An 18,913-nucleotide genomic window follows, 5' to 3' on the forward strand; every position below is an offset into this window, starting at 1 on the left:
ACACCAGCAGAAAGATCAGAAAGAATTGTACCAAAATTATCTGCGGCGGGAGAATTGTGGATGATTTTTTTTCCTCCCATTTTTTTATACCTTTCTATATTTATCAAGTTTCTATAATAAACATATGTTTTATAAATAGAAAAATAATTTAAAATTTGCTAAGAGAATAGAATTTTAATCTCACCAATAATAATAATAGTAATAATAATAATTTTTATTATTTAATGAAGATGCATAGCATTGGTCACAGGAGGAACTAGTTAGAAGAATGTAGATAGATGAACAGAAATTGACTATAATTACTGGAAAACTATTGAGAATGCATGGAAGGGGTATAAGCCTACTTCATTTTGTGCAATAGATGTTTCAGAAACCATTTGTCTTTAAAAAGACAAAATGTCTTTTTAAAAATTCAGTGAAAATATTTAAAGGCACCACATCTATTCACTGTTTATGGAGCCATGACGAGTCCTTTGGTAAAAGGAATAATCATCTTTAATTATTGGAGCAGATGGAACCTTGATTTTCATATGATTGGACATGCCTGAAGCACACAATTAGGATGGTATTGTCATGTATTATAGTGGAATTAATTTTCTTTATCCCATTTTTAAAGCTTGCTTTTTATTTATTAGTGTGACTTTCCTGCCCTGTTATTTAGCTTTTGTTTTACTACCTGTCTTTTTCTGAACGTGTAGATAAGTTAATTTCACATTTTTCCTTCAGAACTAAACATTCTTCATTCAGTGCCCAGAATAATGCTTTGCACATAGTAACTACTCAGAAAATAATTGTTATTAATTTGATGGGGAAAAGCAATGTTTCTTATAAAAGACAACTCATTTAATTAAGTGAATTAATTTTTTACTGTTGATCAGCTATTAGGTAGATATTATTACATTTTAGATAAGATACCTAGGTAAGATGTCACTTAGAAACTGACATTTAATTGGGTTCTGAAGGAAGTAAAAGAGGCAAGAACATTCCAGGCCAAGGGGACAGCAGGTGCAAAGGCCCCGGCAGGAGCAAGTCTGGTGTGTTTGAGGAAAAATGAGAAGGTAAGTGTGACTGGACTGGAGTCCGTTAGGGGCAGAGTAACAGGAGGTGAGATCAGAGAAGTAACGGGGACCAAATTGCATGGGGCCTTATCAAAGGAAGGACTTTGGCTTTTACTCCAAATAAGATGAGAAGCCATTGGAGGTTTTTGAGCAGAACAGTGACATGATCTGACCTTATCTAACAGGAACACGCTAGCTACCGTCTGAGAGAATTAGGAGGAGACTGGTTAGGAGGCTGTTAATAGTAATCCAGGTGAGAGATGATTGTCGTTTTGTGGTAGCAATGGAGGTGTGAGAGGAGACCAGATTCTGGATATATTTTGAATGTTTTGGTGACAGGACTTGTTGACTGAAAGAGTATGGGAGGTATGGGATATGAAAGAAAGAAAAAGGTCAAGGTTTGACGATGCCAAGGTTTTTGGCCTGAACAGCTGGAAAGATACAGTTGCCAACAACTGAGATGGGGAAGACTGTGGAGAGCAGGCGGGGAGGACTTAGCAGGTGGTGTTTGAGACGCTGTTACACATCTAAGTAGAGGTAGTGTGAGTCGTTCGTTATCCATCTGGGAGAGGCTAATACATCCTGGTACTAGTCATGAGCTTGGATGAGATCACCCAGGGGAGTGAGTGTAGATGGGAAAAAAGTCCAAGCACTGAACCCTGGGCCTGAGCATGAAAATGTAAGATGGTAAACGTCTTTGGAGTTAGAATGAACTTTTTTAGACTGCAATTGCAAACCTGACCAAATATTTTAGAAGCTGTACATGTAAAGCAGCCTATATATGTTCCTTGAATAAACATACTTAATTAAAGCAAAAGTTTTAAAACAAGCTAAATATTCAACACAGCAAATGATTGTTTTTGTCAGTAAAAGAGTAGGTAAAATTTAATGTAAATCATTTTAGGATGTTTTTCTTATCCTTAAATTAATATGGAAGAAATCATGGCATTTTTTTGGTGATATATTATGTATGTATAAATAGCCTCAAAACCTTCTCATTTTTTGAGTTTCAGAGTGATAGTTAATCACACTTCTTCACATCAGCTGTTAACCTTGTTACTTTTTCTATGAATAGTATTGAGACTATGTCTACAATTGTCCTTTTGATCCAGTAGCTTAATCAGATCAATTCTATGGGGAAAAAAAGCCAAGTGACTATTGTGACTGAATAACCTACTTGTTTGACTAGGTAGTGGGTCACTTTAGTCCAAGTGAATAATTCAAGCCGCTAGAGAAGTAGAGAAGTAGCTTCTTGCTTTTTCCACAAAAGTTAAATGCCTGGTATTCAAATTGTTCTTTATATTACTATTGGCATGTTGGTTTTGGCCACTACTTTTTTAACAATATGGATAATCCAGTTACCTCTAGGCATTCATTTTGAAAAGAAAGCTTTATAAAGGTAGGAATGAAAAGGATGATGAAAAATTTTAGTAGGAAGAGATTTAGAAAGTGCCTTCCTTACAATTACCAATATTTACTTTAGTTTCCTTTAGGTCAGATCAAACTCTGGGAGGCTAAAGTTGAAGAGGTTGACAGATCCTGTGATTCAGATGAAGATTATGAAGCCAGTGGGCGAAGTCTGTTATCCACACATTACACTATTGTGATCCACCCCAAAGACCAAGGGCCGACATATCTCCTGATCGGATCCAAGCATGAAAAGGTCTGTGAGGACTAATTGCTTGACTTGGAATGATTTAGACTATTATTAAGTATTGGAAATAATTTTCAAATGATCGTAAGTACAGTCAAAGATTTACATATAAATTTGTTGGACATAGCATTCTTTTAGAAATAATTTTATTTCTGATATATTTCAAACACAAAATATAACAGACAGCCTTTTTTTACTTAACAGATGCTGGATTTCATGGTATTTTTTAATCAATGTGAAATTAGTAACCAGCTAACTGTTCATTGGTATGAAATTGATTAAATAAATATATGTCCATATAATAAAATATCCTGCAGCCTTGTATCTCTTTTTTATAAAGAATTTCTAGCAATAAGGAAGTGTTTATACAATGTTGGTAAAATTCAGAAATTATAATTATCTTTTTTAACCTGATCTCAATTTTCACTGTGAAAATATAATGTACATGTATATTTTAATAGAAAAAAATGCCAGTATATTTTATATTTGGGGAGAAGAAAAATAGGTTCTTTTCTTTCTTTATTTCTTTCATACAAAAGCTATAAATAATATATACAATTGAATGTCTTAAAAAGAATTACGCACTCATGAAACTGTCACCACCATCTATGCCACAAACCTATCAATCACAAAAGTTTCCTCTCAACTTCTTTTTTATTATTATTATTTTGTGTGTGTGTGATAAGAACTACTTAACATAAGATCTACCCTCAGTAATTTTTAAGAATGTAACACAATATTGTTAACTATGGGCAGAATGCTATGCAGTAAACCTCTGGGACTTACTCATCTTGTTTAACCAAAACCATGTCCTCTTTGATTAATGCCTCCTGTTTCTGCCTCCCTCCAGCCCCTGGCAACCACCATTCCACTCTCTGCTTCTATGAGTTTGACTATTTTAGGTCTATCATATAAGTGGTATTATGTGGTATTTGTTTCTCTGTGTCTGGCTTATTTTACTTAGCAGAATATTTGTCTTCCTGATTCATCCATGTTGTTGCAAATGGCAGGATTTCCTCCTTAAAGGCTGAATAATATTCCATTGTGTGTATACACCACATTTTCTGTATCCATTCATCCATCGATGGACACTAGGTTGTTTCCATGTCTTGGCTATTGTAAATAATGCTGTGATGAGCATGGGGGTACATGTTATCTTTTTGAGTTAATGTTCTATATAAATTTATATTAAAAGCTTCCTGAAGATAAACACCCAGAAGTGGAAATGCTGGATCATATAGTAGTTCTATTTTTAATTTTTGAAGAACCTCCATACTGTTCTCCCCAGTGGCTGCACCAGTTTGCTTTCTCGTCATCAGTGTGCAAGTTTTCCCTTTTCTCCACATTCTCACCAACATTTGTTATTTCTTGTTTTTTTTGTTTTGTTTTGTTTTTGAGACTAGCCATTCTAATGGGTGTGAAGTAACTCTTTGTGGTTTTGAGTTGTATTTCCCTGATGATTAGTGATGTTGAGCTCCCCTTCATGTACTTGGCCATTTGTATGTCTTCTTTGAGAAAATGTCTGTTCAGATCCTCTGCCCATATTTTAATTGGATTGTTCATCTTTTTTGCTGTTGAGTTGTATGAGTTCTTTATATGTTTTGGATATTAACCTCTTATCAGAAATATGATTTCTTGTGGGAGGTGGGTATAGCTCAGTGGTAGAGTGCTTATTTAGAAATATGATTTGCAAATATTTTTTCCCACTCAGCCGTTTGCCTTTTCATTTTGTTGATGGGGTTTTTTGCTGTGCAGAAGCTTTTTAGTTTGATGTAATTTCACTTGTCTATTTTTGCTTTTGTCACCTTGTTTTTAGTGTCATATCTAAGAAATCATTGCCAAGACCAATGTCCAGAAGCTTTTTCTCAATGTTTTCTTCTAAGAGTTTTATAGTTTCAGGTCTGATGTTTAAATCTGTATTCTATTTTGAGTTGATTTTTGTATATGGAGTGAGATCAGGGTCCAGTTTCATTCTTTTGCATGTAGATATCCAATTTTCCCAACACCATTAATTGAAGAGACTTTCCTTTACCTGTTCTGTATTCTGGGCACCCTTGTCAAAGACTCAGTTTACCATATATGTATGGGTTTATTTCTGGGCCCTCTATTCTGTTCCATTGGCCTAATGGGACATTCATTAGGCCCATTGATGGGCCTAATGTCTATTTTTATGCTGGTACCATACTATTTTGATTACTGTAGCTTTGTGATATATTTTGAGTCAAGGAAGTATGATCCCTCCAGCTTTGTTCTTGTTGCTCAAAATTGCTTTGGTTATTTGGGGACTTTTATGGTTCCTCATGAATTTTAGGATTTTTTTTTCTATTTATGTTTTTTAAAAAATTGGGGTTTTGGTAGGGATTGCATTGAAACCCTGTGAGTTGCTTTGAGTAGTATGGACATTTTAACAATATTCTTTCTTGCAATCCATGAATGCTGGATGTCTTTCTATTTATTTGTGTCTGCTTTAATTTCTTTCATCAGTGTTTTGTTGTTTTTGGTGTACAGGTCTTTGCTTGGTTAAGTTGTTCCTAAGAATTTTAATTTTTTTTTCTGGCTATTGTTTTGGGATTATTTTCTTAATTTCCTTTTCAGATAATTTCTTGTTAGTGTATTGATTTTGCATCCTGCCACTTTGCTGAATTTATTAGTTCTAACAGTGTTTTTATGGAATCTTCATGGTTTTCTACAAATACGATTGTGTTATCGGCAAACAAATGATTTCACTTCTTCCTTTACAGTTTGGTTGCCTTTTTTTCTTTCTCTTGCTCTATTGCTCTGGCTAGGACTTCAGGTGGTGTGGTGAATAGAAGTGGCAAGAGTGAGTGAGCATCCTTGCCTTGTTCCAGATCTTAGAGGTGTGGGCTTTTCTAATATGGCCTTTATTGTGTTGAGGTATGTTGCTACAGGATATTACTTTCTTCTTTACTTTTTCTAGATTTCCTGAGTACTTTATATGTGTCATTTGTATGTACTGGGGGTCGGATTTTAAATTTAATAGACTTTATTGTATTTCTTAAAAGAATATTAACAGGTTGTATTTACTCTAACCTCTTACTATCATAATACTTTCCTTAATTGTCTTTTCTTATGCTTTTCTAAGAAACAGTTACAGAAAATAATAAAAATGTGAACAATGGGAAAATATACTATGAGTACACTTCAAGTGAGCCTGCCTCAGAACTCTTTTTTCTAAATGGCTCTTAATTATTATTTAAAAATCGAGAGTTTTTTTTCAGTGTCAAAGTTTTCTAATGTTTATACAAGTTATGTTTTTCCTTAAGTCGTCAAAAACTATATCTTGGTTAACATCTCTATTAATATGTTCTGATTTTTAAGGACACTTGGCTTTATCATCTGACTGTTGCGGCTGGAAGTAACAATGTAAATGTTGGATCTGAATTTGAACAACTTGTTTGCAAATTGCTAAATATAGAAGGAGAGCCTTGTAAGTTTATAATATATAAGGCTTTATGGTTTACGAAATGAGCCCAAATTCCTTTAGCCTAATAGAGTTTTCACTTTGTGAGTTCCTGTTTCCCTGCATTGTACCCATCTTTTCATTGGCTTTGCTTGTCATGGACCAGGATTCTCACTGCAGTTCTTCAACCCTGGGAACACCATTCCTCCATTAAACCACATCTTGTCACACTTTTCTGCCTTTGCTCTCTCTACTCACACTACTCTCTCTGCCTAGAACACCCCTCTTCCTTCACATTCCTCACCAACCTGATAAAATCCTACCTACCTTAGGAGCTCCCCAAGCCAGCCCATCCTAGCTCAGCATCTGGCTCATAAAAGGTGCTTAAATAAATCCTAAAATAATATCCCAATGCACTTTACCATTTAACCCTTTTGTAGCATTTGTTGCTTTGCATTGAATATTTTTTTATGGCTGTTTCCCTAAAGTGAGTCTGGATTCTGATCTCTACTTTACTTAATAATACAGATCACATTTTATCTGCATATCCAGCATAGGAATTTAATAAATGTTAATTTGGGGAATGACTTCAAGTTCCACTTTATATTTCTGTCTCCTCCTCCTCCTCTGGCTTCTCCTCTCTGTATCTTCCCCTGGTTCCCCTCTTATGTATAGTCATCTCTCTACCTAGGTCACCAATCTTTAGCACATTTAAGCAATATGATAGTGTTCTGGTAGACTTGTTTCAGCCTGGAATATTAGTACCAAACTCTCTAGATTTAATGTATCCAAAATAGAAACATGAGAATCCCAATGGCCTGAGAACTGAAAGAAAATTGTGTTGCCAAAGGTTTTTCATGACCTTTATGACTTGCAGTTGTGAGCCAGGTCTGAATGAGCTAATTTCTATAGGGCTAATTTAATGGGAGGCCAAAGTAAGTGATTCTTTCTGTTTCCTGCTCATATTTTATTCTATGTTTAGCCTCTCAGATATGGAGACACCCTACTTTGTGTCACAGCAAAGAAGGAATCATTTCCCCTTTGACAACACTACCTTCAGAAGCTCTACAGACAGAAGCTATTAAATTATTTAAGGTAAAATTTTATATGGAGTTATATGCTGTTAAACATTTTAATTGGAAAAAATTTAGGTTATAAGGTTTCATTCTTTCCAAGAAAATTCAAAATATGATGATGATGATGATGATGATGATGATGAAGAAAATCTACTGAAATAAAATTAGGTGAATTTAATATGCTTTCTGAATGAGGATTTGAGATATACTGAAATAAACTATATGGTTTGGATCATGTGAAACACTTTATGTCAGAAGAATCATTTCCTCTTCAACCTCTCAAATGGAGAGACTTCTGACATCATATGTACCTCAGTGTTGGGAGGGGGGTCAACACTCTTCTTCTTCAGTGCTACTCTCAAATTCTTATTACTCAGCCTCCATTAGAAATCCCTGATCACTTGAAACTGGCCATTCAACTATGTCACTGTTTATCCCCTGCTCCCAGCATCTCTGTCATCAGTCACCTTCTGATAACTCCTCAAATTTCATTAAGGATTTTGGCTACCAACCCACATTGTTTCTCTCTACCTCAAATCTTGCCATTGTCCTAAACGATTTTATTATCACTTCACTCACCAATGCCATGGCCTTAAGATTCCTGACCTTCTCAGTGTCGGTAAGCTTTGCCTCTTTACTCTGCTTCACCTTCCCATTCTCCGTGTCCACACCCTGACCTCAACATTCCTCCTAAGTACACCACTTCTAAAACCTTAAATTCTAATGTATGTTTCTTTAAACATAATGTCTTAGCCCACAAGCTCTCTTATTTTCTTACTCTTCTACTACTCATTCTCACTAAGACTTTTCTTTTGAGCCATTTATTTTCTTTGAGATCAAGAGAGACCATGATAACTGCCTCTTGGCTTTTCTTCCTTCTTTACACAGTCTGGATTACTTCATTAATACTCATATTTCCTTGGGACACAGAATTCCATGAATTCTTCTGCCAAACCCCAACCGAGATGCTGCTGTCTTGTCTGTTTCCATATTAATCACATGTGTACTGCTAGAGAGTATCAAATAGCCATATGGACTGCAGCCAGTATAAATCTGTGGTCTTCATTCCTCAGGGCCAGCTGTCTCTCTTTTTGCTTGTCTTTGGTCACATTGCCCTCAAACTCCCTACTCAATAATGCTTGTCACAACAAACTTACCTCTAGTTGGCCATGAGGAAGCAACAGGAACTGGATTTACCCTAACAATGGTTCTCAGACATTGAACAATGGGCAGTGCAGGACAGTGATCCTCAGAAAAACAAATGAAGTAAGCCTTATGATTGCTGCAGCTTAATGTCTTAGAGAGTGTTTCAAGATTACCGTGCAGGGAGGGACACCCAGATAGTGCCTGGCAGTCTTCCTGAGTTGCCAAAACAGAGTTCAGAATTTGAGGCGGTCAAGATGGTTAGAATTCACAAGATTGAGAGGAGAAAGCTGAAGAGAAAGGGAAAGTATTCCACAGATCTGTAGAGGATTCCTTTTGACTTTTCAGCTGAGAACTGATAAGCATATGTGTACAAGGAAATTACTGGAGGCTAAGGAAAGAACTACCAGAAAAGAAGGGGAAAAAATTCCTGGTGGTTACACATAGCTGAAAATAGCTTGTGTTCATATCATCCAGAATGAAAGGACCTCCTAGTGCACTGGGCATCAAGTAGAGTACCCAAGATGGAAACCACTTTGATTTTTAATAACATAACCTCAGAAATGGCATGCCATCATTTCTGCCATAGTCTACGGGTCACACAGACTAACTCCAGTACAATATGGAAGAAAATTACCTCAGGGTCTGAGGTATCAAGAGGTGGAGATCATTGGGCGCCATCTTGGAGATTAGCTACCACAGTTCATATGTTCAAGAAGGTAAAGGAAATCATAAGCATTTTAAGAAGAGTAATGGAAGATATTTAAAAGATCCAGATTGAACTTTTAGAGATGAAATAATGTAGTGGCTAAATTGAAAAATACTATAATGAGATTAACAATCAATAAGATGATGCAATAGGAAAGACTAGTGAACTTAAAGACATGGCAAGAAAATTATCCAAAATGAAATGGAGTTATTTTTAAAACTGAAAAAAATTGAATAAAGTACAGTGAGCTGTGGGACATTTTCAAGCCGCCTAATATATGTGGATTTGGAGTTCCACAAAAGGGGGTAGAGCAACAGAAACATGTTTAAGGAAATAATGGCTTAAATTTTTCCAGATTTAATGTAAACCCTAAATTCTCAAATCTAAGAAACTCAAGCTCAAAAAGAAGAAATATAAAGAAAACTACTCTAAGGCACATCATAATCAATTGCTTTAGACGAATTATAAAGAGAAAATCTTAAAAGCAGCCTGGGTGTGTACAGTGGGGAGAGTTTGAGGAGAATAACATAACACAGAGAATATAGATAAGAATAACACCCGACTTCTCATTGAAAAGTATATAAGTCATAAGATAGTGGAGTAACATCTTTGGTGGGGGGGAGATAATTAGGTTTATTTAGTATTTATTTATTCCTGGAGGAAGTAGTGGGGATTGAACCCAGGACCTCAAGTATGCTAAGCATTTGCACTACCAGTTGAGCTATACCCTCCCCCCCACCACATCTTTGAAGAACTGCAAGGAAAAATAGGTGGGCAAAGAGGTCATTAATGTTCCATATGGCCTTAACACTAATGCATAGTTTGCTCCAAGGTGGAGTGTTCTACAAATGTCAATTAGGGCAAGTTGGTTGATAGTGTTATCCGGGTTTTCTAAATCCATACAGATTTTCTGTCTACTTATTCTCTCAAATATTAATGGGGGTATTGAGATCACTGACTATAATTGTGAATTTTGTCCATTTACCCTGGCAGTTCTGTCAGTTTTTTCACCATGTATTTTGTAGCTGTGTTATTAAAACATTTAGGATTGTTCTGTCCTCTACAGAAACTGACCCCTTTATCATTATAAAATGACCCTATTTTCCTCTGGCAGAATTTCTTGCTCTGAAATCTACTTTGGCTGGTATTAATGTAGCCACTCCATATTTATTTTGGTTAGTGTTATCAAAATATGTATCCTTCCATCCTTTCAAACAAAAAACTATTGCTAAGAATTAATATAACTCATGCAGAATAAATCTAAGCTTTTCTCACCTAGAGTATTTAGTATATCAATTTTTTCATTTAATTCAGACCTGCCAGCTTTTTATAAATGCAGCGGTTGACTCTCCTGCAATTGATTACCACATATCTCTAGCCCAGAGTGCTTTGCAGATATGTCTGACACATTCTGAGCTACAGAATGAAATTTGCTGTCAGCTCATTAAACAGACAAGACGGAGACAGCCGCAGAATCAACCAGGGCCACTGCAGGTATGTGTTGACACTTATACATGCAATTTTAAATGATGTTGTTTTCCTGCTTTTAAGAATAATACATATTCAATATAGGCATTTGGAAAATACAACAAGTATGAAAAGGGAAAATAGCTATCAATATTTTGATGTAAATCCTTTCACTTTATATATTTATATATAAATGTATATGTGTATATTTATGCACACTCAGGTTTTTTTTAATTTCTTTTCCTTTTTTATGGGGGAGCAATTCGGTTTATTTATTTATTTTTATATGTTATTACTATTTCTTCAATGGAGGTGCTGGGAATTGAACCCAGGACCTTGTGCATGCTAAGCACACACTCTACCACTGAGCTACACCCTCCACCCTCACATTCCTAGAGTTACAGTGGGCATACTACTTTTTTAAAATGATAAAACGTAATCATTTCCCCTATATCCTTCAACAGTTTTCAAAACATTAATACTAGTTGTATTAATATCAATTACTATAATTTATTTTTTCCAACTATTTTTTCATATAGTAAATACCACTACAATAGACATATTTGAACCTAAATTTTGTATGCAAGTACAGTGAATTTCATTAAATTCACTTCTAGAATTTTCCTATATCTTTAACAATATTCAGTGTAATTCTTCTTTTAAATTCTTTCCAGGTAAAAAGTGGTATTCCACTATTGATTTTGGATGCACTTATTTAATTATTAGTGCAGTTGAATTTATTTTCAAGTGGTTTTTAGTTGCTTGTGTTTACTCTTCAGTGAGTGCCTGTTTTAATCTTTGCTTATTGACTTCCTGTCAACCACAGGATAATACAGAAATTTCTTACCGTAGCTTATAAGATTCTCAGGGGTGGATCCAGGTTTTGTGGGACTTGAAGCTTATACAGTGAATATTTTTGTACTCTCCAAGAGAAAGAGTACAAAATATCTTTCTTATTTTAAAAGAGCATATGACCATGTAAATACCGCCGATAGGGCCTGTCCCAGGGACCTGGAGGGGACCTGTGCACGAGAGTAAATACATAAATGAACAAAAAGGAACAATTTCCCTAATCTTTGAGTGTGATATCAAAAAGCATGTCCTTTGCACCTCAGTTGTAGACGACAGTATACCCAGCTAGATGGATTATGGATCTGACCCAACGTGGAGCTTTTATGTTTTTATGTATTATAAATGCTCTAAGCAGATAATGCATGTGTGGAAGAAGCAAGAACATTTTGGGTCAAGAAAGATTATCATCATCCCTTTGCTCTCACAGCCTCTGCTAGTGGTGTAGATCTAACCTGTGATGCTTCTCTTCGCCCAGGGCTGGCAGCTCTTGGCGCTGTGTGTTGGACTCTTCCTTCCCCATCATCCTTTCTTGTGGCTCCTCAGGCTCCACCTGAAAAGGAACGCTGATTCCAGGTATGCAGAATACTAGCCAGCTGAACCATTTATGTGGCCTCTGAAAGTCTACAATAAATCGTAAATGTACTTGCCAGGTACATTTGTGGAAGAATGTGTGAAACAAATGTTGATACAGGAATCTTTGGTTAGCCCTTACATAGAGCTGGGAAAATATTTCCTTTGTTATGTTAAATCTCTTATGGAAGATTGCAGTAAAATCTCGAAAAGCTGACAAAGAGCATTTTAAGTGAGAAGTCTATGTTCATTTCAAGAATGAATGTTTTATCATTAGTGGATGTTCATTCAATCAAAGCAACTATTTTGTTTCCTTATTTTCCCTATTACTATTTTCCCCACATTGAATTCTTTTATGTAAACGGCTTCTCTAATGGTCGCCCTGCCTTTTATAATTGCGTCTATTTGAATAACTTCAGAATTTTTACTCCTTTAAATAAGACATTCAAAATTTAGCTTCCAGAATGGTTTTCCTGCAGTGGGACCCAGGGTACCCAGCCAAGGGTTATCAGAATCATTTTATCCAAGAGGTTCATGTTAGGTTGTTTAGACTCTGGGACTCATACAAACAAGTCAACCAACACAATGAAACAAGAAACAACTTGGAAACAGTAGGAAAATACCCTCCAGTTCATAATATGTTTTGGAGACTCTGTCATCAAGGTCATATGATTTCAGTTGCAGTCACTGAGGATTCTCCGGGCAAATGTAACATTTTAAAGTCTACCTAGAAGGCACTTGAATACAAATATATTTAAGAGATTTTATCAGTCGTCTTTTATAAACAGAATACAAATTATTCATAAAAAATGAGGGAGGGCAAATAAGATTATCCAGCTTTTACTGACTTTATTCACTCCAGTGGTTTTGTTTATTTACTGCTTAATATTTTTTAAGAAGTGCATATTTTATGAAGAAAGGAAATATATTTTTATCTTTGAAGGTATTTTCCTACCTTGCTTAGCAGTCAGGCAGTAACCTCCATGTTCTTCAAAAGAGAACTCCGCTGTGTCATGCACTTCTTGAGTTTTCCTGTACTAGTCTTTATACAATTATTAGCTTTGTATTTGTTAATGTAATTACTGTGTTTGAACCATGTAATATCTGGTAATTTTAAATTTATTTTGTGACTATAATAATACAATAAAGATAAAGACTGCTTCATGGGAAGTCTGGTTTAGTCAGTGGCAAAAGTAAAGACACTAGAATTTAAGAAAAGTGACAGCAGTTAATACTATCACTCAAAGAGAAAAATTGCTATCAATATTAGCATAATACACTGTAATAATGTACACCAGGAAAGCTTTCTTAATGGCTGCATATATACAAAAGGTAGTCTTAGTTAAACTTATTCCTAGACTTTATCTTAAATTTTGTGTTATAGGACAGAATTTGGAAAATATGCCATTTACTGCCAGCGATGTGTAGAAAGGACGCAACAGAATGGAGACCGAGAAGCAAGACCCTCAAGGATGGAAATCCTTTCAACTCTTCTTCGAAACCCGTATCATCACTCTTTGCCCTTTAGCATCCCCGTACACTTCATGAATGGGATATATCAGGTGGATTAGACTTTCTACCCGATGAAAACATGCTTTGCCTAGAATCCTATGTATAGCCTCTGTGGAATAAGGAAGTGAGTCTGTCTCTCCCTCTCTGTCGGCAGCTGGCAGTGATAAACGTGCAATTATATTAGACCTCCTCTCAGGACAGCTCAGTTTTGAAACAGTTTTGCTAAAAAGGATTCACACTAAAAAAAATCCCTACTGAACCAGATAATGGAGGAGTTTCACTGCCATTATAATTCTGATGGAGAAAAACAGAAATATTTTGGTGGAGGCTTTCTCCCACCAGTGTACTGGCTAGGTGAGGGAATAATTACTAACATGGGGCATGTACAGGTTTAGTCTCTAAAATCTCCAGATCACAGGAATTATCTGTGAAAACTTGTCCGAGCCCTGCCAGCTCTCAGATCTAGATGCTTGCGTGTTAACTGAAGCAACTGTGTTCCAAAGCTAGCAATTAGTCTTTGCAGCTCTAAGCCTTTTATCGCGGAATTCAGATACTTAACTGTATATTAAAGAAACAAAAATTAAATGTATAAAAGTGTTCACTTGTTTAAGTGCATTTCTTGTTTATTTATTTTTTCTCCTTTGCTTAAAGATTACATACTGTACTGTAGTTCTTGGCATAATATCTCTGCAAGATGTTTATAGCTGTCAAATGATCTTTCTATTTGAATTCATATCTGTTGGCTGAAGCCAAGATTTTTGAATTCTTACAGCAAGCTAATGACTAAGATGACATTAATTTTCTCCCGTGGAGCTTTGAAAAAAAAGTTAAAGCACCTAGATAAATATATGTTATCATTAATCATGCATCAAGTATGCCCTATTTCCCCACTGAAATCTGAGTTTGAAATGTGCATACCTTTTTATTAAGAGAACAACTTTGTTATTTCTGTTTAGGTCGTTGGATTTGATGCATCCACCACAGTGGAAGAATTTTTGAATACTTTGAACCAGGATACAGGGATGAGGAAGCCAGCACAGTCTGGATTTGCATTGTTCACAGATGATCCTTCTGGCAGGGATTTAGAGCATTGTCTTCAAGGAAATATCAAGGTAAAACTAACTCCTTTTAGGGAGGCAGACCCCTCAAACATGAAGAAGCTACTCTTTGCTATTTGCAAATAGTTTAGCTCAAGAATTTTCCAAAAATTTAAACAATCTAATCTTCATAATAAAAAAAAATATTGCAGGACTTTGTTGAAGCCATAGAATTCTGACTACAATCTGTGCACACACGCATACTCCATGTTAAAGAAGAGGATTAATAATAATAATAATAATAATAATACCCTAAATATTAGGCTAAAAAGCGTGGAGATGTGGAAGCTCTAATAAAATGGCTTTCCATTTTATTCATTCACTCAGCAGTATTTACTGAACTGTTTATTGTGTCCCAGGAGCTGGACCAGACCCTGTGGGAATATAAAAAAGGACCAGAAACAGTTCCCGCCCACAGTGAACTTCTAATTTGCTTAGGGAAGAGTAGCTGTCTACACTGATAACCTTAAATCTGAATGTGATACATGCTTTAAGAGTGCGGTGAACATTCTACAGAGCGAGAGATTGAATTCAGGTTGGAAATTAGGGAAAAGCTTGACTGGACTTTGAAGGATTGGTAGAAAATGGACCTGTGGAAATAAAGAAGGGATTCCAGGCATGACGAAAATCATGAGCAAAAACAGAGAATTGGAAGATTCTTTAAAAATCTTTTCTAGATCAGAGTAAAATAACTTTATTAAAGTTTCCATCTAGTGATGGCAACAATTAAAAATATAGAATAAAGAACCGTAAGGAGGGGGGAGGGTATAGCTCAGCGGTAGTGCGTGTGCTTAGCATGCATGAGGTCCTGAGTTCACTCCCCAGGACCTCCATTCAAAAAATCCAAAAAACCTAATTACCTCCCCCCGAGGAAAAAAAAAGAAAAAAGAAACAAAAGAAAAAGAACCGTAAGGAATCTTAGAGAAATAACCTACATATTTTGCAAATGAAGAAACTGATGCACAAAGTGGAAAATGATTTACTACAAATCAAGCAGCTGGAACCGGGTCTGGACCCTCTTACTTGAGGTTGTCCTTGATTGCTCTTGGGAATAAGTACTTTGTTACAGAGTGAAAATATTTCTGTGCTTTGAAGATTAAAGAATTAGAGCAAAGCAGGGGAATCTCCCATGAGTTTAGAGCATATGAAACATCAGTACTTTCATCTGACTCCCAAAGCCTCCCTCCACTTGCGGAACGATCTGTTAGGTCTCCATGGGGTTCCACAGGATATGCTGAAGCTCATACTTACTTCGTTAGCAGTGTTCATCAGAAAATATGATCCCACCTCCCCCGCCACCACAGCCCCACCTGTTTCTTCACCTGAATATTGAGAGATCTAGATAAATGACTGTCTTTTTCTTCTCAGCTCTAAGTATATCCCAGTATATTAAGATCAACAACTCCAAATGTAGATTTTTGAGACAGACGCTCCTAGAGCACAGTTCTTAATGATTAGTCAAGAAGATAAGCTAGTATTTTTGGTTGACTTGGGCTCAGTAAATGTTAGGGGCTTTGGTGAATAACAACTTACCACATAATTTTGAAAACTTTTATTTATAATTCTGTAAGTGACCAGTTAATAAAACAAACATTTATTTGGTTCCTGAAGGATTTTTGTTCTTTCCCAATCAAAAAAATATTAAGATTATATTTGATTCCTTTGGCATTCAGTTATTCCAATCTTTATAAACTCAGAAGGTAGAAAAGTTTCTTCTTCTGTGACTAAATCATGAAAAAATTCCTGGAATCTTCTTGTTTCCAGTCTCATGCAGTCCTTCATTAAGATTCCTTTTCAAGTAAAAAATTCATGGCCATAGTCCAAAGTTAATGTGTGTCCATTAATAAGTGGACCAAAGAGTGATTTATAATTAAATCCTAAACTCAAAGCTGCAGAGGCTTAAAACAGAAAGCTTCAGTCCATTTAGTTTGATCACATGCATTGAAAATTTTTAATCTACGGACATGCTTGTCTTAAAAAAACAAATACCAATGTGAAAAATATTGAGTCTCCGTTTTCCACTTCCCTTCTAGATTTGTGACATTATTTCTAAGTGGGAACAGGCTTCCAAAGAACAGCAGCCTGGGAAATGGGAAGGTACAAGAACTGTGCGTCTCACGTATAAAAACAGGTATGTAACGCATTGCCAAGTGCCACAGCAAGAGTGCACACACGTACGTTCAAATCATGCACCTACAATTCAGTTTCCTATTGAATAGCCTTAAAAGTTATATTTATTTGTATGTTTGTTGTCCTACAAATGCTAACTCTACTTCTGCAGGAAGAAACTTGTCACATAAAATTTTGTCTCTAATGCTAGTCTTTTAATGTCATGAGTAATTATATTTTATAAAAATAAGCATTTGGACAAAGATTGAAGAAAACTGTTGGGACAAATATCTGCCATTTGGGATAGTCGATACAACAGTGAATTTTTCACTTTCAGAATTTCGATTAACACTGTTAGTACACTTTTCATCAGACTGAATGCTCAAATACCCTACTGTAGATCTGTAGTAAGAAGAGATATTTATGTTTGCCCAAGTCTTTTAGCAGTGATATATTCATGTCCATTCATTCTTACTCTTTTGTATTCTCTCTGTATTTATTAAGCTTCAGCTATAAGCCAGGCACTTAGCTAGATGCTCTGAATGCACGATAATAAAAACAAACACACTCCCTGATCTTTTGGAATTTACAAGCTAGTGGGGAAGAGAGTTGTTAATTTTCCAGTAACTGTAATGAGTATATAATGATATGTAAAGTTCTCTGAAAGAAAAGAGCATGTCTCTGTGAGATTACGTAGCAAGTAGCCTGACCTAGACTGGAGACATCGGAGGCTTCTTTGAGGAAATGATACTTATGCCAAGGTCAGAAGGGGGCTGGGAGTGGGAGCATTGAAATGGGTGAAAGAGGATGTTCAAAAGCCTTAGAGGGAGGCTGCACAGTGTTTCAGGAACTGGGAAAAAGCCAATGGGGCTGGAGCACATAACTTCTCAACTAATACAGTTTTAATAGACTTTGGCATATGGTCAGACACCAGATTTTCTTCTTCTCTTTTAAAAATGTCTTCTTTTCTTCCATGTATTAGCAGAAGGTGGTGTTTAGTAAACAGTGTTCACTGACCAGGTCATAGTAACTATACTAAAAAAACCCACAAAAAAACATATTTTGCTTATTTTATTTAGCTCTTATACCCCATAAAATAAGGAATTTAAAATATTAGACTAAGATCCTGGTAGAATTATTAGTGTAGTCTTGACTTCTTTCAGAGGTCTACTTTTGGAAGATGTTCATAGATCTGAAATTGGAATGTAAAATGTAAGGGTACTATATAACATAAAGAATGTAGTAGCCTTCGATCCAGTTCAGGATTTCTTTTTCTGATAGTTTATCCCACAGGAATACCCATATAAGCAAGCAAGAGTATTCTAGCAGTTTTTAAAACAGTGAAAAAGAAGTGTGTGATGGGGAGGACTTACGTCTGTTACTAGAGGAGCAGTTACATAAATATTGGGCATTCATATTGAGGACTCCTCTCACACAGTCAGCGCTAAAGGGTCACCACTGCTTGAACAGACTCCTTTGATCTGAATAAATGGTGGCTGTGAGCCACTGGAGCTTCTCTGTTCAGGGGTTCATGAGCTGTGGGGATTTGCCAGAGTTCCGAGTAACAAGAAGGTGACGGTTCAGCTTTGGTATCTAAGGTTTTAAAGTCATGTATTCCTAGAGATGAGCAGGATTACTCAGATGATAGAAGGCTCACAGGCTCTGCTCCTGGAGAACCTGTTTCCACTGATGGCAGTCTTCATCTGTGGCCCTCTGGTGACTGGCAAGAACGGCAGGCTGGAAGACTTGCAGCTTCTAGATGCTTGTTTTAGTTTTATGACCACTGGGGCAGTGGTTCTGAAAATGTGGACCTGGACCTGCAGCATCAGTGTCACATGGAAATACGTTGAAATGCAAATTATTCAGCCCCACTTTAGCCCTACTGAGTCAGAATCTCTGAGGGTAAGACCCAGGAGACTGTGTTTTAAGTAGGTGATTCTTACGCATACTAAGTTTTAAAAAGCACAGACCTAGAGGTCCGTGTTGATGCCCATGTCTTTTGATCTTATCTTTGTGGAAGGAAGCCAGCTCCTGGATCTGACCTGCATATATCTTTATGTAGAAAAGCTTCAGAAATTCTCATTTGGTTTTGTTGGCACTAAATGGAATTACTTCCATGTCTAAGATTATTCCTAATAATATGTAACTTATGAATGCTGAATACATACTAATTTTGACTATGACGGCCACAGTTGGAACCAAAATAAATTTGGATGCAGTGGAGAAAAGTGGTCTGAAAAACATA

General features: G+C 36.1%; 1 protein-coding gene and 1 non-coding gene across 2 annotated transcripts in view; one reads left to right on the plus strand and one right to left on the minus strand.

Annotated features, from left to right (window-relative positions):
- Positions 1-18,913, plus strand: part of LOC102537131 (pleckstrin homology domain-containing family H member 2-like) — an 85,563-nt gene that overhangs the window by 49,542 nt on the left and 17,108 nt on the right. The window contains exons 17-24 of the mRNA XM_072949423.1: positions 2,542-2,721; positions 6,052-6,160; positions 7,116-7,228; positions 10,376-10,555; positions 11,856-11,953; positions 13,335-13,512; positions 14,419-14,574; positions 16,593-16,690. Coding sequence (XP_072805524.1) covers positions 2,542-2,721; positions 6,052-6,160; positions 7,116-7,228; positions 10,376-10,555; positions 11,856-11,953; positions 13,335-13,512; positions 14,419-14,574; positions 16,593-16,690 — 1,112 coding nt within the window. The remainder of the gene's footprint in view (positions 1-2,541; positions 2,722-6,051; positions 6,161-7,115; positions 7,229-10,375; positions 10,556-11,855; positions 11,954-13,334; positions 13,513-14,418; positions 14,575-16,592; positions 16,691-18,913) is intronic.
- Positions 10,836-10,908, minus strand: TRNAA-AGC (transfer RNA alanine (anticodon AGC)). The gene has a single exon. It is a non-coding gene; the product is annotated as a tRNA-Ala (tRNA).

Source organism: Vicugna pacos, chromosome 25 (genome assembly GCF_048564905.1).
Source record: "Vicugna pacos chromosome 25, VicPac4, whole genome shotgun sequence".
Lineage (NCBI taxonomy): Eukaryota > Metazoa > Chordata > Mammalia > Artiodactyla > Camelidae > Vicugna > Vicugna pacos.